General features: G+C 41.1%; 1 protein-coding gene across 1 annotated transcript in view; it reads right to left on the minus strand.

The window, feature by feature from the left end:
* The window catches only part of LOC118002891 (neuronal PAS domain-containing protein 3), a gene marked incomplete at its 5' end in the record, with an annotated part of 725,448 nt that overhangs the window by 115,997 nt on the left and 584,892 nt on the right, over window positions 1-24,559 (minus strand). The window contains one exon of the mRNA XM_034993502.1: window positions 5,361-5,535. Coding sequence (XP_034849393.1) covers window positions 5,361-5,535 — 175 coding nt within the window. The remainder of the gene's footprint in view (window positions 1-5,360; window positions 5,536-24,559) is intronic.

Below are 24,559 nucleotides of genomic sequence, written 5' to 3' on the forward strand. Positions count from 1 at the left end.
TTAGCATGCAGAGCAGTCTCCACGATATTATCTTACCATATAATGACTCCAAAAATCTCACAGAGATTAATGGTGATAACATAATTCCAGAAAGTTGCCACTCTATATGTAGAAATATATTGGCAATAAAAACCAGTCACTGTGTGCCTTTCCCCAGTAGGGGATCTCTCACTTTTCTTTGATTTTTAAAGGCTTCAGATCAATAACTGGAGTGACATTATTAACAGCTCCCTCAACACCTTGGCCAGCGCTAATATTAAATCCATTACACCTTCTGTTTGACATTTGCAGTACAGCGGAGAGGGCTGTAGATACAGTCACGTTGTCTGGGGACCGAGGTTGGATGTGGGGTTAGTAAGATGGTTTCCCTTGCCTGACTTCTAAATTCAGTTCATTGATAGGAAACTTGAACCAAAAAAAAAAAAAAAAAAAAAATCAAAGAACATCCCCCACCCCCACCAACCCTATACTAGATGGTAAGTCATTCACCCTTAAAGGTACAAGTGTATCTCAGCAGTTTTTGAAACAAAATAATGATCTGATCCTCAGATAAATTTTTAAATTCTTTATTGTTATTCCTAAACATTTGTGCATCTAATTATATCACTTATTATGGAACTGGCTAATGAATTCAGAGGAACTGCGTTCCTGTAGAATCAAGTGCTGATCAAGTTTACCACGGCACACACGCGTAAGTAGAAAATGCAGATTATTAGCATTCAGACAAGGACTCTACTGCTTCAATTTTGCTTGTCGTTAAAATATTCAGGACATAGAGTGGGCATAATAGCATTAAGATCATACTATACAGTGATTATCTTCACCGCCCCCCGCCCGTAACAGGGCAGGTCTGTCTGAAACTTTAGACGGAGCACGATAACCTCTATTTTAGACAATCAATGGTGAGCCATGCTGCTGTAGTTATTCTTGACCAAAAGTACTGTCTCATACATTTTGCTCAGTTGTCTAAATCCTGGTGCAGTATTGATTTCTCTCTCTATGAGCTCGTACCCATTCAATAAGCTGCAAGAACCTCTTGTCCTGGCTGAGTTCCCTCTGAAGCAGGACCCAGGTGTGTGACTCCTGCCAGTGCTCCTACAGTTGGGACTTGATTGTTAGCTAGTGGGAAACAAACCACTGGAGTGGCTCAGTCAGTTAAGCGTCTGCCTTCGGCTCAGGTCATGATCTCAGGGTCCTGGGATCGAGCCCCACATCGTGCTCCCTGCTCTGCGGGAAGCCTGCTTCTCCCTCTCCCACTCCCCCTGCTCGTGTTCCCTCTCTTGCTTTGTCTCTCTCTGTCAAATAAATAAAATCTTAAAGTGAGAAACATGACAGGGAAAGCTGCTTGTGAGGTTAAGTGGAAAGGCAGAAGCCTGTATGTTATGATCTTATTTCAGACAAACAGACAATGACCCCCCCTCCCAATACTACATACATATATATAAGTATGTATATGTTCCTATATATATAGGAACAGAAAATCTGGAAGGATAGGCATAGAGTATATACATATGAACAGTGGTCATTTGGGGGTAGTGGGATGTTTGGTGGTCTTTATTCTTTGTTTTCTGCATTCTCTAAAGTTTTCACAATAAGAATGAATTAATTTTAGAATTAGAAATAAAAAAGGAGTAAAGCCCAATTTTATGACCTGACCTAAGGAATATCAGGAGATTTTTAAAGTTCCTCCAGGATTTCTTAAAAGAGCTGCTATTTTATTTATTAAGCATTTAAAGATGCAGCACTGAAATTTATTAAGAGAAGAGGATAGCACTCATAATCCTGAGATTACAGAATCATTAAGAGTAATGAAAAGATATATGCAGATCTAGAAAAAGAAAAGGGACCACCAGACATCCCGTTCGAGAGGTTCTGCGCTCCCCCTGGTGTGGGAGCCTGCAGGACAGCACAATCTCTTCCAAAATGGTTAGAATCTCCATAGACACTCTAGAACTTTATAACTTTACAAACAAGGCCACCCATGTATTTTTCTTCTGCCTGCTTTAAGATTTCTCTAAAAGAAATACAGCAGTATTTACTAAACTATGAATAACTAGGCATATGTGTAAAAGATTTATTTGGATTTTCAACAGTCAAGAGATTCCCTGCTTCCCCCCCCCCTCCCCATTATCTTGAGACTGGTTCAAGATAAGATGATCACAGGGCTGGCAGTTCAGAGAAAGAGAATTCCTATTATGGCACAGTATCACTGCCTCTTAGGCTGGTTTAGTCACTTATTTCCTTTTATTATAATGCCAAATGTTATTTAGATTTCAGTCATTTAGTAATGCTACACTGAACACATCAGGGCTTCTGAAAAAGTCCATACCTCCATTTTCATAATCACCACATACTGATATCCCCTTTCCAACAAAATTACACTACTATTTAAAAAAGAATCTGTGTTTCATCAGAGTTTAAAAGATTATGTTGCAATGAACAAGTCCTCAAAAATGTCTCCTCGTATTATTAAGAATTAGGAAATCTTGTTAAAATTCTTTCAGCCTTTAAGAAACATAAGCAGCTTTGGGATGTAGTGCTTGTCATGAACTTTTTAGGTAATTCCCTTGGAGCAGTGATATGCATTAGTGAAGATATTTAGTTAAAGGTAGCACCCTACACTGCTTTTCAGTATTTAAAGCAGTCAATCTAATTGCCTTTTAAGCCTAAGACTGAAAATAACTAATGCTATAGAATTTTAAGGCAGAGTAAGTTTCACATTTTGTAATGGTAAGAGCTATACTCTTCATCAAGGAAGAGAAACCCTTATGCCACTGTTGCTAATAAGCCCCAGTGGCTAAGAAATGTAGAAAGCAGAATTTTCAATTTTACTAGTTATGATGGCTCCAGGAAGGCTGGGAGGGCAGGGGAAAGAAACTCAAGTAAATTGTCAACCATACTTCAATACTGAATGACAGAGTAGCTTTAAAGGAGATACGCCATTCTCCTCACAGTGTGCCTAGAACTGTTTTATGCATCCTGGAGCCTCCTGGAAGGCACGGGATTGATCAGAGTTCTTATAATCAATCTTAACCAGTTTGATTTTGACTCTAGCTTACCATATCCCAGCAGAACTGGTTTACAGGCTGTGGATTTTTTTCTCCCGATCAAAGTCTTTTCCAAGTGACAAGTTACCCTTAACATGTGTTTGGGGAGAGATCAAGCTCAACGGTGTGATCTGGTCACCGAGAGAGGAGACGGTCCCTCTGCTTTGTACTAGTCCGAATACATCCAGAGGGCTGCATGGGAGTTCTCAGAACCATATTCTTAGAGGGTCACTAACAAACTGAGGAACGGCTGGCGGTCTCAGGAACATGCCATTGAATAATGGTTGTCAGATGAAGGGCTGTTTGACCTGCAAAGGAGAAGGAAGGCAGGAGGGAGGGAGAATTTGGTATATCTGACTTCATGTATTTGAGAGGCTAGGATGGAGAGGAAGGAGTAGAGCTGAAATAAGATCCCAGAGGACAGACCTGGGATCAGTGAGGAGACATTGCAGCAAACTTAGATTTTGGCTCCATATTCAGAGAACTTTTCTCTCAGAGCTGTTCGCCAATGGAACAGGCAGCCTTGAGGTTTCTGAACTTCCCATTGGGGTGGTTCTGCTGGAAGGTTAGCTGTGGGCTTTGACATAGAGGGTTGGCTTCCCTGGTCGAAGGTTGGAGATCATCTACACTTGAGAGTTTGTGAGTCAGGGAAACAATGAGGGTTTTATAAACTTGAATTCTTATACATTGAGTGTTGAGGAGTATGAGCAATCCAGGTTCCCTAATCCAGGAAAGAGTAAAAACTATTTTCATGTGCTGTTTCTCAAATCTGCCCAGATATGAATATTTTCATGATGAAATGCAGTTTCAACGATCTCACTGACATCTATTCAGCGAAGTCAGTGAGCAACAGAAGACAAGACTTCCCCGGGAACAAAATTATTTTCATTTTTAAATGGTAAAGAGTAGTCTTAAATACTCTCTCTTCTCATGCCTGGTGCTCACTGGAGAAAGATGCTCACCAATGTTGCAGAATTATGCCCTAGAAGCTGCAGTTAACTTACACGAGGAAACATGAATTGGTTTTAGATGGAATTAAAATATTTCCAAAAAGGCAAATATGTTTTTTTTTTTTCGCATCTGTGTGAGCAAACATACTGTGATTATTTTTAAGCAGGCCAAATTTAAGTATTTTCTTAGGATCATTTTAGTATTAATCTTAAGGCAGGTTTTTTCCACTTTTCTTTCTATAAAATGAGTTTGTGTTGCAAATCTGTTTTAAAACAACATGTCAAGTAAAGTACAAGCATCTTTAAGGAGTGCAAAAATAATTTCCCAAGTAAGCAAATAAAACTTTGCACTTCAAATCAGGCCCTGATTCATTAAAAATCTTAAACTTCTCATGAGAAAAATTAACATTTAAACCACTGCTGCTTGGCCAAGCACTCCACCACACAAGAATATGAAATATCTCCTCTAAAAAAGTACAAAAAGGACAAAACCACAAATGTGGAACTTCAATTAATTTAAAGCCCCAATCAGCAAAGAATAAATCCTTCGCAGATCTAATTACCAGCGCTCTCGGAAGACCCAGGCCGACCAGCCAATCTTCCCCGTGTTTGAACAGCTTGATGAACTAGGGGACTGATGGATATCAAGTCATTTTGTTTAATTTATAAATGGATTTTCCCCTAATACTTAAATTATCATCAGTACAACACAATGAAAATGGGAACATTCTGAATGCAAAGTCTATAAGAATCCTGGAAGGAATCCCAATGAGGAATGTCACCTCTGTTCATTCCTCTATACAATTGATCTAATTAAATACTGAGGGTGGAAAGGCAGTTTAAAATGTAGCCATTTCTGTTTTCTTTTTAGCCTTAATTTATCTGTTCACATCTTTCAAGTACCTTCTGATGCTTACAAAAAAAAAAAAGAAAAAAAAGAAACCAAGATTTCTGCAAGTCCCTAATATTTTTAATTATCTACAAGCTAATAGTCAAGAAGCCTTTATCATAGATTTTGGTGAATAATAAATAAATGCATTGCATTTAGCCACAGTAACAATACAAAGAAGAGGGCTTTCCAAATCTGAACCTTTTCCCTCTAGTAATTTGAAAGAGGAACTAAAAGAACTAGTACCTTCTCTATGTATTGTTCAACTGAAATTAGATCTCTGGATTATACTTATTAAAATGTCTCCTTATTTTCAAATCTCTTCCTTATTTAATTACTGCACGGGACAGAAAGCTGCATGGAATTGTTAAATACCATTAGACCTATTTATAGTCTCTTCACACTGGCAACTCGAGTGCAGTCATTGGCAAAGGTCCTGCCCACCATCCCACATGTTGGGATTGCAATTCCCACCTGGCTCAGGGGTCTCCGACTGTGAGGAGGACGATGCGGAGCTGGCTCCGTCCTCAGCAGTGCCCTGCGAGAGGAGACCCCGCCCGGGCGGGAGCTTCATGCCCAGCTGCTCTGCCATCTCCACGTGGTCCCCCGGGTGGACATAGTCAAAGACGCTACTGCCTGTCAGCTCCACCTAGAGGGGGAAGAGAAAGGGTGGGAGAGAAAGGTGTCAACGGCTCTTCTGTTCTCAAATTCAGCACCCCTGTGACTCAGATCTGGAGCAGAAAAGGAAACAGATGCAGACCCCAGCAACAATCCTAGTTCTGAGTCTTTATCCTTAAATGCTGAAGGATTCTTCGAGGTGAAAGATTTGTGTGTGTGTGTGTGTGGGGGGGTACGTATTTATTTAGCAATTGTTTAGCCCAGTTTTTTTTCTCATATATCGTTGTTTGCATAAAGCCAAAACACTCTGTGAAATGTGGAGGAGCCTGCCCGGCGTTCAGCTGTTTTGTCCATGCATCATCAAATACTCGCATGTTTCGTGTCAACCGGATGACTGACTGAATTCTATGGTTTTCTTATTGAGAAGTTTGGGCTTTGTATAGAAACAGCCGGAGATAGCGGGGAGTATTTTCCTTAGAATACACCAAATTCCAAGATGTGTATTTACACATATCAGCTTATTTCTATGTAAATTTAGGCGAAAGAAGTGCTGCTTACAAATATATGCAAAGGCATAATGTTTTCATTAAATATTACTCATTAGCTCGGTAATCATATGGAGAATTTTCCATGCAGAAGAGGTCAGCTGGGGTCTGAACCAGCCTTTTTTTTTTCTGCTAGTATCAGCTTGTTTTGCCTTCAATCTAATAAGATACATGGTACAAATCTCCTTGAGGGCCTGAAAAAAATGTTTTATTTGGTATACTCTTTGTATCAGGCGGATTCTAAAGGTAGAGAGTGAATATCAAGTATCAGAAGAGGGTCAGCCTGCAGTGAAGGCAGGCCTATTTCTAGGCTGTCAGGCAAGGCCCCTGTCTAGGGTGCCTGCTGTCTAAGGGATTGGCCTTATCTCTGTGCTCTTCTGATGGTATAATTCTTACCTTCTTCCAAGAAGAGCAATAACGCTCCTAAAATAATGCGGGGTTCAAGGTACTACGACCGGGACAGGTGTGTCAACAACAGAAAAAGAAAAAGCTCTTTCCCAGGTCCCTGATGGGTGGGAGTTTCATGGTCTCAGGCCAGCTCTGATGTACCCCAGTGCCAGAAGTTCAGACTATCAGAAGTTTCTTGCTGGATGTTTACCTAGCACTCCTTCCTACCTCCTCTCCCTTTCCTGCGTAATGTGCAGCATCCCTCCAAATTCCACCTGAGAGCCTGCACTCGTTTGCTTCCAAGAAGGAAGCCTGGCAGTGGGCGAACTGTCACAGAGAGCATAATACCCAGAGCAATTATTATCCCCAGAACTCCAAGTCCCAGTAAAATGATCACATCTACTCCCAGACACCATTTGATTAAAATCGTAACAGGCTACACATCTTCAACATCTATCAATTAACAGAGGGAGAGCCAGAAAAATGGGAGGCTAAATTCAGTTTGGTTAATAGCTATTCCTGAAAAAGGCTCGCATAACTTTTACCGAAAATGAGGTACTTTCTCTTTGCTATTAAATTACACTCTCCTACCGTATTACCCGACTACTGACTCTATCATTTTACAATAACTATTTCCTCCATTTGATATTGTTACAGAGCGTAAATCAGGATTCATAAGTGATCAGTTCCTACCCTCTGGGAGGGAGGGATTACATGGAAATAATCCCTTTAATGTGCGCCTTGCCTCTAAGCATTTCACACAGCAATAAATGGGTAAACTGACTTTGAGCAATTAAGAAATTAAATGAAACTAATAAAATGTGTGTTTTAATATTTCTTGATGGTTATTTTGTTTGGGGATTAGTGAATATGAGAAAGTCACTGGCATTCTGCAGCGGGTCCAATGGCAGCACTTTAATATTGTTGTCACTTCTCTCCGAGTCTTCCTTTAATACTGCAATGTGCCTTTTGGCACAGACTACAGATTGTGATAAGATGACAACACAGGTGGGAGATTAATAGATTTTTTAGGGGTGCTGGCTATTGAATATTCATGTAAGCCAGTCTTAACGGCGGCGAGGAGGAGTAGGCCCCTGTCTCCACAGCCTGCTTGGCTCGCTTATGCAGGCATTTCCTTTCCATCATATAATGGCCCAAGTATACACATCTAGAGCAAAACTGAGGCCACATCACATCCCCCCCAATGCCCTCAAGGGATCTTCCACCAGGTACCCCAGAGTCTAATAGTGGACAGAAAGGCTGACACTGAGAATTTGATTCTACCACGGTCTTTCTGCGTGTGCTATACTCAAGGTCACACGGCAGAGGGGAAGGCACGAACTACTTGGGGTCGTAACTTGGCTTGGAGATCAGAATGTTTTCCTCCTCTGCTGTGTGACCTTGTGCCATTCACTTAACCTCCCTGGGCTGGGCAGTACGGCTGCTCTGTGTGACTCGGGGCGGGCGGGGGGCACCCTCCATGGGAACAGTGTAAGGCAGTGGCCCGAGAGCTGAGCTGAAAACAAGACTTTCTCTACCTGCCTCAGAGCCTGGTTTTGAAAATCTAGTGAAACCATGCAGAGGAAATCACTTTTTAAGAAAGAAGCAACACGATGCTTGCTGCATCCGCCAAACAGTGTTTGGTGGATGAGAATGGGTGACCCCCAGACATGCACACCCCTACATAACTACGGTGAGGGTTTGGGTGGTGGCTTTGGGACGTGGCTTTGATCAGAGGGTGTGGCAGGCGTGATGCACGCTTTGAGCCCCAACTACACCAGGAACACTCCGGGGGGCTATCCACCGCTGTGTATGAGTACTTTCCATACTTTTCTTGGATTAATTCTCATAACACACACTCTTTTGAACTGTTCTGATGCCCTCTTCTACAGGAGAACTTGAATAGAAGTGGCTAACAGTGGAGGTAGCATTTGGTTCAAAGTCTGCCTTGTCATCCTACCGCTTCTCGGAGAACACGTCTGCAGTCAGGGAGGCGGAGCGAGCAGGGACCTCTGAGCTCCTCCACCCTTGGGCTTCACTTTTATTCAGGAAAGAACTCTGAGCACCAGGGTGGAAGGAGGGTGAGGGCAGGCAGCCCGCCCAACGCCAGGCCTGAGGATGCTTGGCCCTCATCTCTCAGGCCAAAAAAGGGCACGAAAGCAGGTATACTAAAGGGAGATAGACATGGGGATGGACAAAAGTCTCTGAGCCCAGGGTCCTCCTCCTCTTCTTCCTCACTTTTTACATTTGTCTAGCACTTTCAACATTCCTCGCACTGCTTTTCACTTCACTTTCTTAGATTTTAGAGCTGGGAGAGACCTTAAAAACCATCCACGAACGCCCTCTTATTTAATAGGTGAGAAGTTAAAAGTGCTTGTTCAAATTTACCCAGCTGCTTGCTGGTAGAAGTAGGGCTATCAGCCCAGTTGGCAAACTCTCAGTTAACCACTTTTCTTACCCCTTGTCTGATTTTTCTCTCTTAGGAAGACTGTTTAGAATTCACCTGCCACTAAATTCTGCACCTCAAAGTACACTGCAGGAACCAAGAATGGGGATCTTTCACTTGATGAACAGACATGACTTCATGCTACCTTGAAATAGGAAAAATAAACAGAGCTCCAATCCAATGTTACCAAGTCTTCCAAAACTTGCCTGATAAGAACTAGGACTAGTGTCTCCTACACAGTAGGTCTATCACAAGTGTTTGCTGAGTGCATAAAAGATAGATATTTAGACCTAAAAAGAATTTTGCTTTATCTGTGCTTGATTTGGACAAGTTTAGGTTGGTTCTTTTATATTATTCCTGGCATTATTATTATTTTTTTTCTTTTTGAGAGAGAGAGAGAGAGAGAGAGAGAGAGCACGAGCAGGGGGGAGGGGTAGAGGAAGAAGGAGAAGCAGACTCCCTGCTGAGCAGGGAGCTGGATGGGGGACTCAATCCTAGGACCCTGGGATCATGACCTGAGCCAACGGCAGATGCTTAACAACTGAGCCACCCAGGCACCCCTCATGGCATTATTATTATAACATTATTTGTCCTGTAAAATGAGTTACAATATAGCACCATGACTTATTTCCCCAATAAGTATTTGTTGAATGCATGGAGACCTCGACCTTCTATAAAAGCCAACTGCAGGGAAAGAAAAGGTTTTAAGGCACTCTTTAATACGGCCATCTTTTGTAACCCCCTCTCTGCAATCTACGGCAGAACTGTGGCTAGTTGGTTATCAAAATGTTCACAGAATTTCATAAAAATTATTTCCTAACCATCCCTTCAAATTAACAGAACTTTGGAGAAATTTCATTTTATGTTGATTAGGATCTACATAATGGAAAGGTATATAGCCTTTCTCCACTTAATACTGTGTTCTTCTGATTGGTGCAAGCTGGATGGTAAGGCAAATATAAGACCCTCTTCATTTTATAGTAAGTCCAATCACCTTATGTGGTGCTAAAAAAACCCAAACATGTTGTGTTTATTTTCATTCTGCCTCATCGTTCTGATATAGAACCTTTCTTTCTTCTTGTTCTACTAATTTATACATGTATTGTATACAGACCCATGGGACTTCGAGTTGTCTCTCCAACATTGCTCCCTGGATCTCCCTCTACTCCCGTGACACGGAGAGAAATTACTCTCTCACATTGCTTAGTGTGTTGGAAAACTGCTGAGAATGTACAGGGGCAGGAGACAGGCAATGAGTAATAAGCAGTCATTTAGTCTAAACTCCTTTCTCCCTGTGCTCCCCACTCAGGCTACCTACCACAGATTCCTCCAGAACAGACTGTAGCCACGAGTGCCATCTGCATAGTCAAGCTAAACCATGGCTTTCCCCGACTTTAATTCACATTCTGTTAGCTTGCATGCAATTTGCACACTAGACACAGTTGATTTGGTAACTCTGAAGTTTCCCAGGAAAAAAAAATGTAAATATATTATACAGTGGTTTGAGTTGACTTTTCCATGTAGGGTCACTGTACCCTGCTGGTAGATAGGATGGGGGACTAATTTGTCTTTTCATACATCAAGCAAGCATGTCAATAGCCTTTGCTTGGCCCCCTGGGGTGAGCAAATACTTTTTAACTACAGCAACGTAACACTGCAACTCATTGCATCCAGTGCTCCTTCGATTGAGATGGTTAGGTACAAATGAGGAACAGGCAGCAATGTTGTCAGTCCTCTCCACACTGGAGCAACTTGAGAAAGATACTTTTATAAAGAAAGATCATAAGGCCTATTTCTTTAATGCATTGTTCATTTTGATCACACAAAAAATATCATTCAAAAGCTGCCATTTAAGGTATAATTTCCTAAGTCTTTTATAGGATTTTGTTTGTTTGTTTGTTTTTGAGGGCATTGAGATTGCGGGAGGACTTGGAGGCACTGTGGGTTCAGCCCTTTTCCCAGAGTCCTTTGCAGCTGGGCCCTGCTCCTACAGGGATGCCAGTCATATTGTGATAGAAGGTCAGACCTGAGAGAGGACGATGTTAGTGGCAAGCCGTTTGGAAGACGAACTCCCAGGTTAGGCTTTCAGATCCACTGTTAAGACCCTGGTTAGAAAATCCTGACCCAGGATAAGATGGAAATTCTATCTCAGCATGGCAGGTTAGGATTTGTAGTTTTTTTGGGGTCACGTTTATATTATTGAGGGATAATAAAGTGATAAAAGAATAAAATATAATAAGATGTGATAGCTTGATTAGCATAGGTTTTCTTTGGATTTACTGGTATCTTAATGCCATCTTCATAACTTCCTACATATTGCAGAACTCTACTGAATATTTATGAACTGTTTTGACAGAAACTTGATGTTCTTTACTGCTCTGTCTCATTCTATGTATTTGCTGACTTATCTGAAGAAAAACGCATAAAAGCATTGGGTCTGTTACAGAAATACATGTATAAATTAGTAGAACAAGAAGAAAGAAAGGTTCTATATCAGAACGATGAGGCAGAATGAAAAATCCTTTCAATGTCATCAAATAAGAAAATGAATCCAACTCTCTTCTCACAGCTATGTTAACAGAGCCTTCCCTTAGAAGAATTTGAGCTAAAAGATACCATATCATGTGTTTATCTTCAGAAATAAACATTTCAACTCCTTTGGGAATCAGTGAGGCCAAGTACTTCTCTGTTGGTGTATTTTTGTATACTTTTCTAGAACCCTTGGAGTGCCCGACTTGAGAATGTGCAACCACAGTATCCAAAGAGAATATTGCATAACCAGTTCTGAACTTTGATTAAGAAGTGCCAGAAGATAATTCCAGTGGATTTCCTAGTTCTCGGAGAAGAAAAAGAAAAAAGCTGTAGGAGAAATGGAACACAAGAGGAAACAAAGAACAGATTGCAGATACTGCTTTGAATTTAGGCATAGTTCTATGGAACACTACGCTGCTTTTATGACTATCATTCCCAATAGCTGAATTGATCAAGGATGCTGAATGTTAAATATTCAGAAGTGTTAGCTGGATCATTACTCAGACTACAATTGAGCATATTTGAATACTTCTAGAAATAGCCTGGGTATAAAAGAAATCGGGACTTCGAAGTCTCCCCCATTTTTTTTCTGCTTAAGAAATAAGTTATATACTGTATTTCATTTTTTCTTGTGGTCCTATAGTTCTGGTATTTCTCCATCACCCCGTATTATGAAGGCAGTGGTTTTAAAATAGTTTTGATATGTCAATATCCTTTTCCTTTCATTAAGAGACACTGGTTGAAAGAAGAACCTAGAGAATGCTGTAATACTGAAGGGATATTACATCACAGGAATGAGCCCAAGGATTTGTGAAAGTGACTAAATCAAGAAATTTTTTTTTTAAAGATTTTATTTATTTATTTGAGAGAGAGAGAATGAGAGAGAGAGAACACCTGAGAGGGGATAGGGTCAGAGGACGAAGCAGACTCCCTGCCGAGCAGGAAGCCCGATGCGGGACTCGATCCAGGGACTCCAGGATCATGACCTGAGCCGAGGGCAGTCGTTCAACCAACTGAGCCACCCAGGTGCCCCTAAATCAAGAAATTTTAAAACCTCGCTTTATAAGGTTCCTATAGTTTTAAACTGTCTGTAGAGCAGAAAAGGCTCTATAGTGCTGGGAAGGAAAAAAGGATTTTTTAGTATTTATCACAGTGCTGGGAAGGAAAAAAGGATGCAATTGGAGGTTACAACATAGTCAAAAGTGAAATGATGCCAAGAAAGATGAAGAATCTTAAAAAGAAACTGAAGTCAAACTCTCTTCTCTGAAGATCAAACAAACAGTAAGATGTCGCTTTCAAAGCTTGATTACCTTGGTAGTAAGGAAACCAATCAACATAAAATACTTGATATTGGCATAGTTAATCCATTATCCTCAAATTTTACATGGTTCAATATTTGTCATTTAAATCTAGATACACATTGAGATGCATGTTATGCATAGCCAGACTTCAGTATCAATATATCTTCATTCTTGTTTAATTGTTTTTGTTATTCTAACAGTGAATTTTGTCCTTCTTCTTTGGTCATGTGAATAAGAAAAAGTAGAAAATGCTTATAAGTTAAGATTGAAATCGAAATTTTGCCCTAATTCTAAACAGCCCTTTTATTTTCAAGAAAGGTAAATGGATAAGGACAACACTAGTCATTATGGAGTTGCCTTTTCCATTTGTGTTTTGAAAGTTAACACATGATTATTTTATTCTAGTCCTAGAGAAACAATGTGGCTTATGTGACTAAAACTCTGGATATGTTTCATGCGTACAAATAATAGAGTTAATCATACCTGATTGTTTTCAAAGGGGCTACTCTATGACCGAAGCCCTCACCAGGAGCTAAGTCCCAATGTTTAAGTGATGCTGTTGGGAGAAGAACAAGAATGACAAAAAACAAAAACAAAAACAAAACAAAACTAGAAAGGTTTAAGAAAGAGAATTTGTCTGTAGACCTCAAGAGAGCGTCATGTTTAAGAGAAAGCAAAACAAAAGGAGGAGCTTGTTCCACTGACATCTTGGTTTCCCTGATTTAGGTCATGCCATAGCTGCTATCTTTGCATCCACCAGCTCTCCTCCTCCAGGTCACTGTGAGGGGTCTTGAAAAATCTCATCCAAGAAGATCACAAGGTATACAAAAACATTTTAGCCATTGCAGGAAGTGGGTGTCAAGTTAACCTGGAGTTTATAACCCAACGAAGAGAACAAGAAGGAATAAAATGCTCTGTGCTGTGATCAATTAATGACCCTTCCCGAACACTTCCTATTGACATGTTTTAGTGCATCTTAGGAACTTCCTGAAAGCCATGTGGGCACATAGGTCTAGTGTATCCTTTATTCCTAGTCAATTACCGTAAGAGAAAGGCCTGATATACTTCTATTTTATTTTGGCTGTTGTAACTACCAACTGTGGTAGTGTTTGAGGTTATTTTCTATGAAACGAGTCAATACCCTGAGCAGTCTCTAGGTGCTATTTTAAAGGAATAAGTTAAATTCACAACTGTTTAATAACAGACTGTGAGTTAGTCTTGTTAGAATAGGGAATGTAAATAGACCTGGCAAGTAGAGAAAAGGAGTCATTCCACGGGCTAAAAGCAGTGCTGTGTTTCTTAAGATATTTGAGGGTAGGAGTTTGATGGTGGTGGGGGAAATAAACCTTTTTGGGAATCTGATAAAAATCTGTTCTTCTGTGTCACCAGAAAGATGCTCTGACAACACACAATTTAGCATTTTATTTTAGGGCTTTCATACACCCCGGGAGTTTATCCATGAATAGTCTTTAGAGCTGGGTAGTCCAATAGGGTAGCCACATGTGGCTAGTCTTAATTAGAATATTCTATAAGGGCAAAATGACACTAGGTTTCAGACTTAGTGTAAAAAATTAAAAGATTGCAATATATTTTATATTGTCACATATTAAAATATTTTCGAAAGATTAAATACAATAATTATTAAAATCCATCTCTCTTGCTTATTTTTACTTTTTAAAGTTACACATGTGGTTTGTAGCATATTTCTACTGGATACTGTTGCTCTAGAACCACTACTCTTCTGGAGTGGAAGAACATGAAGTATTAGAATACCATGGAATTGCTATTAAAGAGGTGTGAGAGAATAAAAAACAGACATAGAGGACTGTCTTTAGAATAAAAGGACTGAATTTTTAGATTTAATCTATTTAAAGACTTTAGTCGATCAAGTATTTATCAGTCATCTGCTCTCTGTAAGACACTGAATTTGGATTATGGGCATAAAAAGAAACATTAAAACTTAGCACCGGCTCCCCAGGAGCTTACAACCCACTTTGAAGTGACAGGGCAAACATTTGCAGAGTTAAATGATATGACAAAGATATCTGACAGCACAACATAGTATACGAGTAAGTTGTAATTTGAGCATTAAAGGTCACTCCCCGTCAAACTGTCTGGGAGGGCAACTCCTCTGCTGGTTCTACATAGAGAAGAAAATTAGAAAGGACAGGTGACAAAAAGGGAGTTGTCCAAGACACCATGGGGTTCTAACTGCACTGAAGCTCAGAAGGGCAGGGGTGGTGGGCTACACAAGCCCAGGACAGTGGGAAGCATTCGGTAGAGGCTCAGTAAACACTAGATGATGGATTTGGGCCCTAAGGAGATAGATCTGTGCTAGTCTTCATTAACCTTTTTATTTTTCCCTTTTAAACTACTGAAAAACAGCTTCAATAAGTCATTTACAGGAAATGTCATATCTTGTTTTTCTTCTCGAGTGTGCATCTCAAACACAACGGACTCCTATAAACCTAGGGCTGAAATAATCGCCAGTTTGAACTTCTTGTCCCGCATGCTAAAGCCCTGAATCCAAGATCCTTGTCTCATTTGTTCCAATACTTAGCATGCTGTAATCAACTCAGTTTTTATGATGGATGGTTTTTAATCTAGCTCCTTCCTTCTCCAAAGAGACTTAAATAGGTTTTTTGTCTTTTTACCTGACCATACAATCCCCAGCAGAGGTATTACCCAACTTCTCCACCTAGGACAGACAGAAAGAGCTCAAGATAAGGAGCAGCTGGTTCATGCTGGGCAACCACAAACTCTCAAGGGATTTGATCTATTATCCCAACACCAACTACCTTAGCTATCTGCATATTTCCAGGTTATTTAGAGATGGTTCTATGGCTCAGTAACTGAAAGCCCTTTCAAACTTTTGCTCTGGGTGTGAATCAACCGATATTTGTAATACACATCTGCTTCTACAGAGAAACATGGGTATACTGGAAATTAGCCAGACAAATCACCTGTAGGGTGGGCCTTTACTGATTTGAACTGAATTTACCAATTCATTTGACAAGCTTTACATATAGTTATCAAAACCTTCAAGTTTTACCCTATCCCATCAGTTTTGCTTTAAAAACCAATAGCAGAACAAAAAAATATATTGGTTGAGAAAGGCTGGGGGTGGGTGGGAAGGGAGGGGTGAAACTTATCAGAAGTAAAATTGGATTAAGAGTCAATCAAAATCCAACTGTGAATTTATCATTTCAATGAATTTCAATGAATGGTTTAAAATCTGTTTGAAATCTATTTGAAAATGAATATGTAATAATATAGACATATCTCCTTTTCAAAGCCAGTATTGTCAGATGTATTTGGAGCATTATAATTCATGAACAGAGTAGATGACTATTTGAAAAGTATTAAAATGAGCTGACTTTTCAATACAAGTGTCTTCACAATAAGTTTTTCTATTCTGGGCAATTCAGAAATGTAGACAATTGTGCTAGAAAAATAATATGTATTGTAATATTCATTGTACAGTAGTAGTGTAGTAAGTGGCAATTCTGGACATTACAAGAGACACAAGGATTATTTTCTGTGATTGCACAGAGAATACTTGGATTTCTTGTGAAGCTTTTGCATTGGAAATGAGATTCATCAGTCTGAACAGGGCAGGGTTAGAGCCCTTAGCAACATGCTTATTTTGTAGAAGGTCACTCAATAATAACTTCCTCTGCCCTCCAAGCTTATTAAGACTGACTGGCATATATTAATGAAAACACCTGATTCTCCAACCATAAAACCCAGACAAAGACTTTATTTTAATATTAAGGAAGGAACCCTTAATTAGCAGGGTTTCAAAAATGTCAGCTTCTTCTATTAGCTGTTCTGGTCCATCAAAGCCATAATCCCTACTGTCAAATTTCATCACATGATAGACAGTTTGCTAGCTGTCTTTTTTTTTTTTTTAACTGATCATACTGACTGAAGCTTTTTAAAAATTTTTTATTTTGCCATCACATTTAACAACTCATTGTGCATTTGCCTGTTACACTCTCGATTTTACCACTTTCAAAGAGTCTTAGCACATGTCAGCTCAAAAAGGTTGGGGGGGGAAACACTGCAGAAACACAAGTATTACATGCGAATACATATGCATTCTTAGACATATAATTAAGGATTCTTGGAAGACCTGGGCTTGCTTATATTGATTGCCTTCGCGAGTATGTAAATGTGCTGTCCTGAAAACACAGACAAATAAAACAGTCTCAGAGATGATTTCCCATTTTTGACGTGTCAAGGAGAAGGGGGAACATTCTCAGGAAGAACCCAGGATTTTTAAGGTAAACATTCATCACTATTAACCACTAACATACCTGCGTGTTGCAAGCAATTCATTAGCGCAGCTACGGCTTTGCATTGCCCTTCAGAAGCAAGATAAAGTGACTGCGCCCAGCAGGACAGAATAAACACATAGCTCTTAAAGTATTCGGGTTTTAATCTGATTCAAAACATTTGCTGTTGATTAAATCCTTTTGCAAATTGAAATTTTCATGCTATCCATACCGAGAGGAATATAAAAACACAAAACCAAATCAAAACAAGGATGACTCAAGGATTTCATGGACAACTTTTGTGAAGACTCAGCTGCAGTCTTCTTTATCCACGAAAGAACATGAAAGCCTCAAGGGCAATAGTTTTAGTGTTTTGGAATGAATTCTGATGAATAAAAGCTCAGGAATAAACTGATGGAGATGGTTGGGACCTGGCAGCCTTAACTGCTAGAGACTGGTAAGCTCCTACCTGTTCTCTTTCCTGAGGATCTGGGACTTCATCAGAGTATGCAGTGTGTCTTCTTAGCTCACCCACTAGGCATCACCTAAGCAATGGGCAAACTGCATCCATTTTTACTAGCACCCAGGTATGTATTTTCCTCCTAGGCTCCTAGGATAGTAGAAGGGCTATCCCTCTTGTAATTTTGCTTATCCTTGACTTATCCATTTCCTCCATGTGGCACACTCCAGCTCTTCTCTGAGCTTCTAGAGAACCAGGGAGGAGCTGGGGTGATCTCAAACCCGCATGCCAAACATTCAGAGGTTTTCAAGTTAGTGAAGCTCCCTTGGTTCCTTTATCCCTGGGAAGAAGTCTTTTGGTTTCCAACATTGACCATCCCCTTGATTTTCTCAGCATCTAGTGTCTCATCAGCCTTACATATCTATGGACACAAAACAAAGTCAAATAATCCCAATTTCAAGTCACTAATGAGTCATTATTCCTGTAATGCTTCCTTCTTGCTTCCTTAAGATGAAATCGAGATTGTTGAAGGTACGTTTTCTGGTAATCTATTAGCTGAATTTACAGCCAGCCCTTTCATACTATCTAATGGCTATGGGTGACTGTCCACAATTACAGAGTCTCTTGTTCTAGTTTTAATTGCATCATTTAGAAATAAAGTCCCCTAGCTGAGACTGATGAGTTCCTGCCTTTTCTGCTGAACATTTAAAGAGGCACCTTCCAGGAGAGCCAGACAAGAAGGGCATGTTACCTGGACCAAAAGCATTTGGTCAGGCATTCAGGATAGCCGGCTGCAGTTTAATGACTAATGGTATATGCAAAGTGGGCTAGGTTTCAGAAGGTTTTTTAATATGTACTTTTCCATGCTTCTAATGGAGACTATTGGTTAGGAATGGCACATGGCCTGGGATCAAAACCATTTCCCACCTTGGGTAAGTTACTCTACTGTTTTCTCAACTATAAAATACAGGTAAATAATGGTTATCTACCTAGCTGTTGTCAAATTAAATAAGATAACGCATGCAATGTGCCAAACAAAGCATATGGCATATATTGAGTGATCAGTGAGCATAACCATCTGTTAATTCATTGAAGTAAGCTTCCTGAGGGCAGAAGCCGTTTCTGTCTAATTCCCTGGTACCATCCCTGTACATAGTAGGTATTCCCTTTATGTTGAGCAAGTGAATAAATAGCATTGCAACTGTACTGAGAAATGAGCAGATTTCAAGGGTTTGAATCCCAGAGTAATATGGTGGCTTATTGATTTTGCTTCTCCATTTATCATATTAACAGAAGCCCAGGCTTGGGCTATCAAGTCTGATCAGCCGGGACTTTCAATCAAAACTGTGGCACAGTCATTAGAACCTCAACAAAGCCATTTGAGTCTGATGCAGAAGCACATTAATAAAGTACGGTAAGTGGGAGATGATCATGAGTTTCGTGTTGAACAGAAAGATAAATACCCTAGACCTTTCTGAGATCATGGAGCCTTTGAGACTCTGATGAAAAGCATAATCTCCCTCCTCAACTTCTCCTTGGCATGGTAGAGGATGAGGGAATCTACAGAGCCTTGGAGCCAATTGAAGGAGCCCCTGAGGTACCTTTGAGGTGCTACCCAATCACTTTCCAACTAGAACAGCTCTATGTTGGTGTGTTTTGATTTTGGTCTTTTGAAAAGGTTTGGCTTGAAAGAAAAAGTGGTATTGGGAGTAGTAGTGTGAGAACCATAGTCCTTGACTTGGTGCCCTGGTACAGTACGTTGGGGTATCTGGAAGCAGAGTTTTGGGAATAGAAGGAAAGGACAGAAATGGAGAGACAACGTTAAGGTGATACTATGAATGTCTAAAGGCATAACATGAACTACTGTCTTGAGCATTAGCCTGGGCAGCAGAAGTCTGTTTTCCTTGCCCCCTCCCTTGTCACCACTGATTCTTGGAATGAGGGCGGACGAGGTACTGTACCTTTTCTGTCTCTCCATTTTATAACTCGTCATTGTGAGAGATAATCCCTGCTTCCTAGGGTGGGGATCAAGAGTGAATTAGCTAACAGCCATAACATGATTGAAGTACATACAGAATTTCCCTCGATTTCTACAGCATCTACTCACATCAGAGTGGAAGCCTCGAAGGTGAAAGAAACAGTGACAGCAAGCTCACGCGAGGCTCACTGCCTTTTCAGGCCGAGGAACGGGAAAGCAGTGTAGTTGGCATCCCAGAAAATCGATACTTAAGCTTTGTAGGAGCTTGGAGGAGTGTGCACTTCAGAGTGAGAGGCAATCTTTGGTTGGCAAAGTCAGCATTTCTCTCCCCTCCTGCAGTCAGTCTGACATTCCTCAGCTGGAACAGAATGTTATCCGCGAAGATGTGCTCCCTCCCACCCCCCATTGGACAGGTAATACTATTATCTTTTTACATAATGTACATAATTAATGTGTATTTGGACAATTTCATGTGCAAACTATATCTCTGGGGACTATTTTTGCCATTCACGGCCAGAACAGTGTGGAGTCATCAGGAACTGGTCTGGGGAGGTATTAATGTGGGGACGGATAAAATATGTACTGACTCCTTCGTTCTCGCTCTTTCCTAAAACAATTGAACGTGTGCTGTAGGAGAATGTTCTCTAACCAGTGTTCATCTCCAGTCTTAAAAATGTCATACTTGTAGAAGAACTAGAAATGACTTGTTCCAGGAACTGAAGGAACAGAACACTTAGCTACTGAGCTATCGGCACACTTATTATGAAACCCTTTTCTAGACTGCAGGCTTCTTAGGGTCTGGGATGATCTCTTATTTATCTTTATAGTCTCCAAGAAACCTAGCACTGTGCTCAATAAATATTTGTTGATTTGATTAAACTGCTGATCTCAAAACGCTTTCTGGTATGTTGCCTCTCTCCTCTCTGAAACCCTGGGTTATTATCAGTGTAAGTTAGAGAGAAGACCTTAGATCCTGAACTTGAAGGGGATCGATCAGGGCCGGGAATCGCTTCTGCCTCACTTTCCAGGGTTCTGCTTTGAGACATTGCATTGACTGGACTTGGAAAGGCCAGGGTTTAAAACCTAGCTATGTCAATGTCTGTGCGAGCCTGAAGAGCTTGCTTCACCTTGCCAAGCCTCCATTTTCTCACCTGTCAAATGGGGATTTTGCTACTTAGGGTTGTTGAGGTGAGTAATGTGCTTGGCATACAACAGGCAGTTAATAAATGGTAGCCATCATGATAATAATTACCCATGTCTACTCTTTCACCCTGAATCAGAATTCATAAGACAAATCAATACATGCTCCACCACTAGCACAATATTTTGCAAAATATTTATAAATTTCCCAAACTGTTACAACTCATGTTTTCAATGTATCTCAACCATAATCTTCTTCAAGCACATCTGGTTGTAAAACAGCCTGATTAAACAGCGGGAATTTGATACTATGCTTATTTTTTGCCTCATGAGCACAGCAGTATGAATAGGGATGGGGGCGGCGGGGCGGTGGGGAGTCCATGGGAGGGCAGTAGGGGCAGACCCACTAAATAAGAAAACTGGTGACCCTGGAAGGTAGATTGTATTCTCAGGAACTGTTCTCCTAATTTATTCCTGCTCATAATGAAAACAGGATGTGATATTTGTTTTCAAATAGATAGAAAACTGGATGCAAACGGCATGTAACAACTCTGCAGTTTTCTGAGACCACGGGATGAAACACTGAGACGGGCCACCTTAGACATGAGGATTAAACAAGGACTCCTTGCAGCTTTGTGCTCATCAAATAAGGGGGCTACAGGAGAAAGGAAAAGCAAACAGCAATAATAGCCAAACACTAAATGAAAAAGGATTCTTCCAGCTTCCTGAGTCACCTGCATCCTTTTGCAAGGCTGAGTTAATGTCCCTCGTCCTGCTGGCATTTGTACAATTTCTTCAATTTCACAGTTCTCTCTCACTCACTTTTTTTTTTTTTTTAAGATTTTATTTATTTATCTGACAGAGTTAGTGAGAGCAGGAACACAAGCAGGGGCACCCCTCTCACTCACTGTCTTTAAGTCACATTTTTTTGGTTTTCATATATTCAGACAAGAATGTCATAAATAGGGGCGCCTGGGTGGCTCAGTCGTTAGGTGTCTGCCTTCGGCTCAGGTCATGATCCCAGGGTCCTGGGATCGAGCCCCACATCGGGCTCCCTGCTCCGAGGGAAGCCTGCTTCTCCCTCTCCCACTCCCTCTGCTTGTGTTCCCTCTCTCGCTATGTCTCTGTCAAATAAATAAATAAAATCTTAAAAAAAAAGTCATAAATATGTGAATTGGGTGGGGAGCGGAGAATGGACTGCAGAGAGCTCAGAGCAGAACCACTGGTGCCGAAAGCAAGGGACCCAGTAACCACCCCCAGCCCGGCTCTCACATCAGAGGCATGTGGCAGGGTGAGGGGGAGACAAGAAGGTCATCCCAGCAAAGGTTTTGGGAACAGCAAAATGGTTCAATGATGTCAGAAACCTACATGGTTTCATCACCAGGAATGACACTGAGGAAGATGTATTTGTACGCCCCCTGCCATAAAGAACCAGGACCCCAGGAAATGCCTTCCTAGGGTGGGAGAGGGAGATGGTGGAGTTTGATGTGGAGGAAGGAGAAAGGGTGTGGAGGCAGCAAATGGGACAGGCTCTGGTGGAGTTCCAGAGCGAGGCAGTAAATACACAGCAGACCCTAACCATTAAGATGCTCTCCAGGTCTCAGGGCCCCCCCCCCCCCCCTCCCCGCCCCCCCCCCCCCCCGTCCCAAAACCCCCCCCCCCCCCCCCCAAAAAGGCCCCCCCCGGCGCCCCGCCCCCCCCCCCCCCCCCCCCGCTGCAACTCCCAGTAGAATTACCTGCACAGGGAGAGTGGGGAGAGGAGAACAGGTGGGAGAGGGCTCTGAGGCCAGACCCCCACAGTTCGGGCCCTACTGCAGGCCATGTCTCCCACGTGGCCACTGGTACAGAGCTGAGGGGCAGCGACCATAGTCTTCCAACCCTCCCGTGCAGGGAGAGATGCTGGGGGGGCCCTCCAACCCAGGTGCAGGAGGACAAGGTAGACCAGTGAGAGTATGTATGGCGGTTACAGACCACCCTGCTGCTGGGGGCCTCCTCGCCAAAGACCGCCTAGAGAGGACAGCAGTGAAGAAGACAAGGAAAGTCAACGAGATGAGACCTGAGGTCAGCAGCCACCTCCGTGCCAGCACCCCGTATGCTGCAACTTCAGTGACCTGCCCAGATGCCCAGAAAACCCTAAACCACAAGATGGCAAGGTCACAAAAGCAGCCGATTCACCAGCCGAGGATTTGTCCCTCCCGAGGTGGAACAGGGCTGGCTTACCATCTCTACCATCATCCGGTTTGGTCAACTACCAAGAAGAAAGGAACATGAAATTCCAGCAACAAGATAATGAACAAGAGACTGGAGCTGAAGACATTAAGTGCTTGCTTTTTGCCCGCTGACCAGATAGCTAGAACTATCTGCATTATCTGTGTGGCACGGGGTTCTTATTTTTTACCTTAAAGCCATCTCTTCTTGGTAATGACAAATGCTTTTTTTTTTTTAAAGCCTGGTTTTTCTCAATACACCTTTAAAGGTTTTTAAATTGTTTCCTATCTGGTCAAGTTAAGAGTTCTAAGAACCTCATTTTTATTTTGTAGTAAAAGTTTACAACTTGATTTTTTCAAAAAAATCAAACAGCAGGCACTTGTTAATAAAGTTATATATTAAAAAGAATATTGTAAATATGCTATTGTTTGTATGAATTTCCTTCTACTAGAGGGGAAGGTATACATCTACCCTGTTGTGTAAAACATTTTATTAAAGCCACATGCATGCATCTTAGGAAAGCAAAAGAGTTGAACTGGCTTGCTATAACACAAATAATGCACAATGAACTAATAAAGGTGGAAGGAAAATGGGTATGCTGTTTTTTACTTAACACCTTTTCAGGTTGCCTGGGTGGCTCAGTTGGTTAAGGGTTTGACTCTTCATTACAGCTCAGGTCATGATCTCAGGGTCTCAAGATCCAACCTTTCCACTGGGCTCCCCACTCATTGGGGAGTTAGCTTCTCTCCCTCTGCCCCTCCCCCTGCTCTTGCCACAGTGCACACACGTGTGTGTGCACGCGCTCTCTCAAATAAATAAATAAATCTTTAAAAACAAATACCTTTTCTAGTCTGAGCTGGTCTCAGGAGGTCTTAGGGAAAATTCAGACACACCTGAGAGAAGGTGAAGGAGATGTGGGTTCCAGCCTCTTATTTGAGACAAACTCTGTTACTGTGTGGGGCTTATATATTCTCTCTAGCTTCAGTATGTTCCTGTGTAAAAGAAAGGGCCGAATTAAAAAGATGGTCTATCTACTCTGCCTCTTTGAACTGGATCTTCCTCAACTTTAAAATGAAGTAATTGTATTTACCTTATCAGGTATTTTGTGGACTAAATAAGGTTGTGTGTGTAAACCACCATGGCAATGTCCAACAGAATATATGTACTCAAAAATCCCGGTTCTCCTCCCTTCTCTAATTTTAAGTTTTTTTCAATTTAGAACACTTTGGAATAATCAGGAACATGTGTTGATCCTCATTTGCCATGTTCCTGAGTAAGGCCATTATTGCAATAGATACACCTGGCATCCATTCCCTGCGAGTGACTTGACACATGATTTTTAGAATCAAGGGTCAAACTGATCTTTCCAGTGCTGAAAGAAGCCCTATATAAATCACTTGAAATATAAATATTTCTTCATCAACAGTTGGCTAGTCAGCAGCATGGTATGCTCTGACATATTTTGATAGCAGATGGTTTATATTTTTTAAACTTAAAATGCAACAATAAAGACAGAGGTAATGTCCAAAAAGTTTAAATGCCCTTTCACTATTGGAATTTGACTTTTCTTAGAGCTACGAAGCCCAAATCTTTGGGAATTAAAAAAAAAAAAGGAAAAGGCAAAAGAAACACACACACACACACACACACAAGAAGGTAATCATCACTTCTTTTTCTCACCATTAGGAAAGCTTATGCCATAAGAGGTGTATCTGGGAGTCCCAGAGAGTGAACTGAAATTCGTCCAAGATGCAAAGGAGACTCTGGTAACACTGGCAAAT

This window comes from Mirounga leonina, unplaced genomic scaffold (genome assembly GCF_011800145.1).
Source record: "Mirounga leonina isolate KUSES-001 unplaced genomic scaffold, KU_Mleo_1.0 Mir_84, whole genome shotgun sequence".
In the NCBI taxonomy this organism is placed as follows: domain Eukaryota; kingdom Metazoa; phylum Chordata; class Mammalia; order Carnivora; family Phocidae; genus Mirounga; species Mirounga leonina.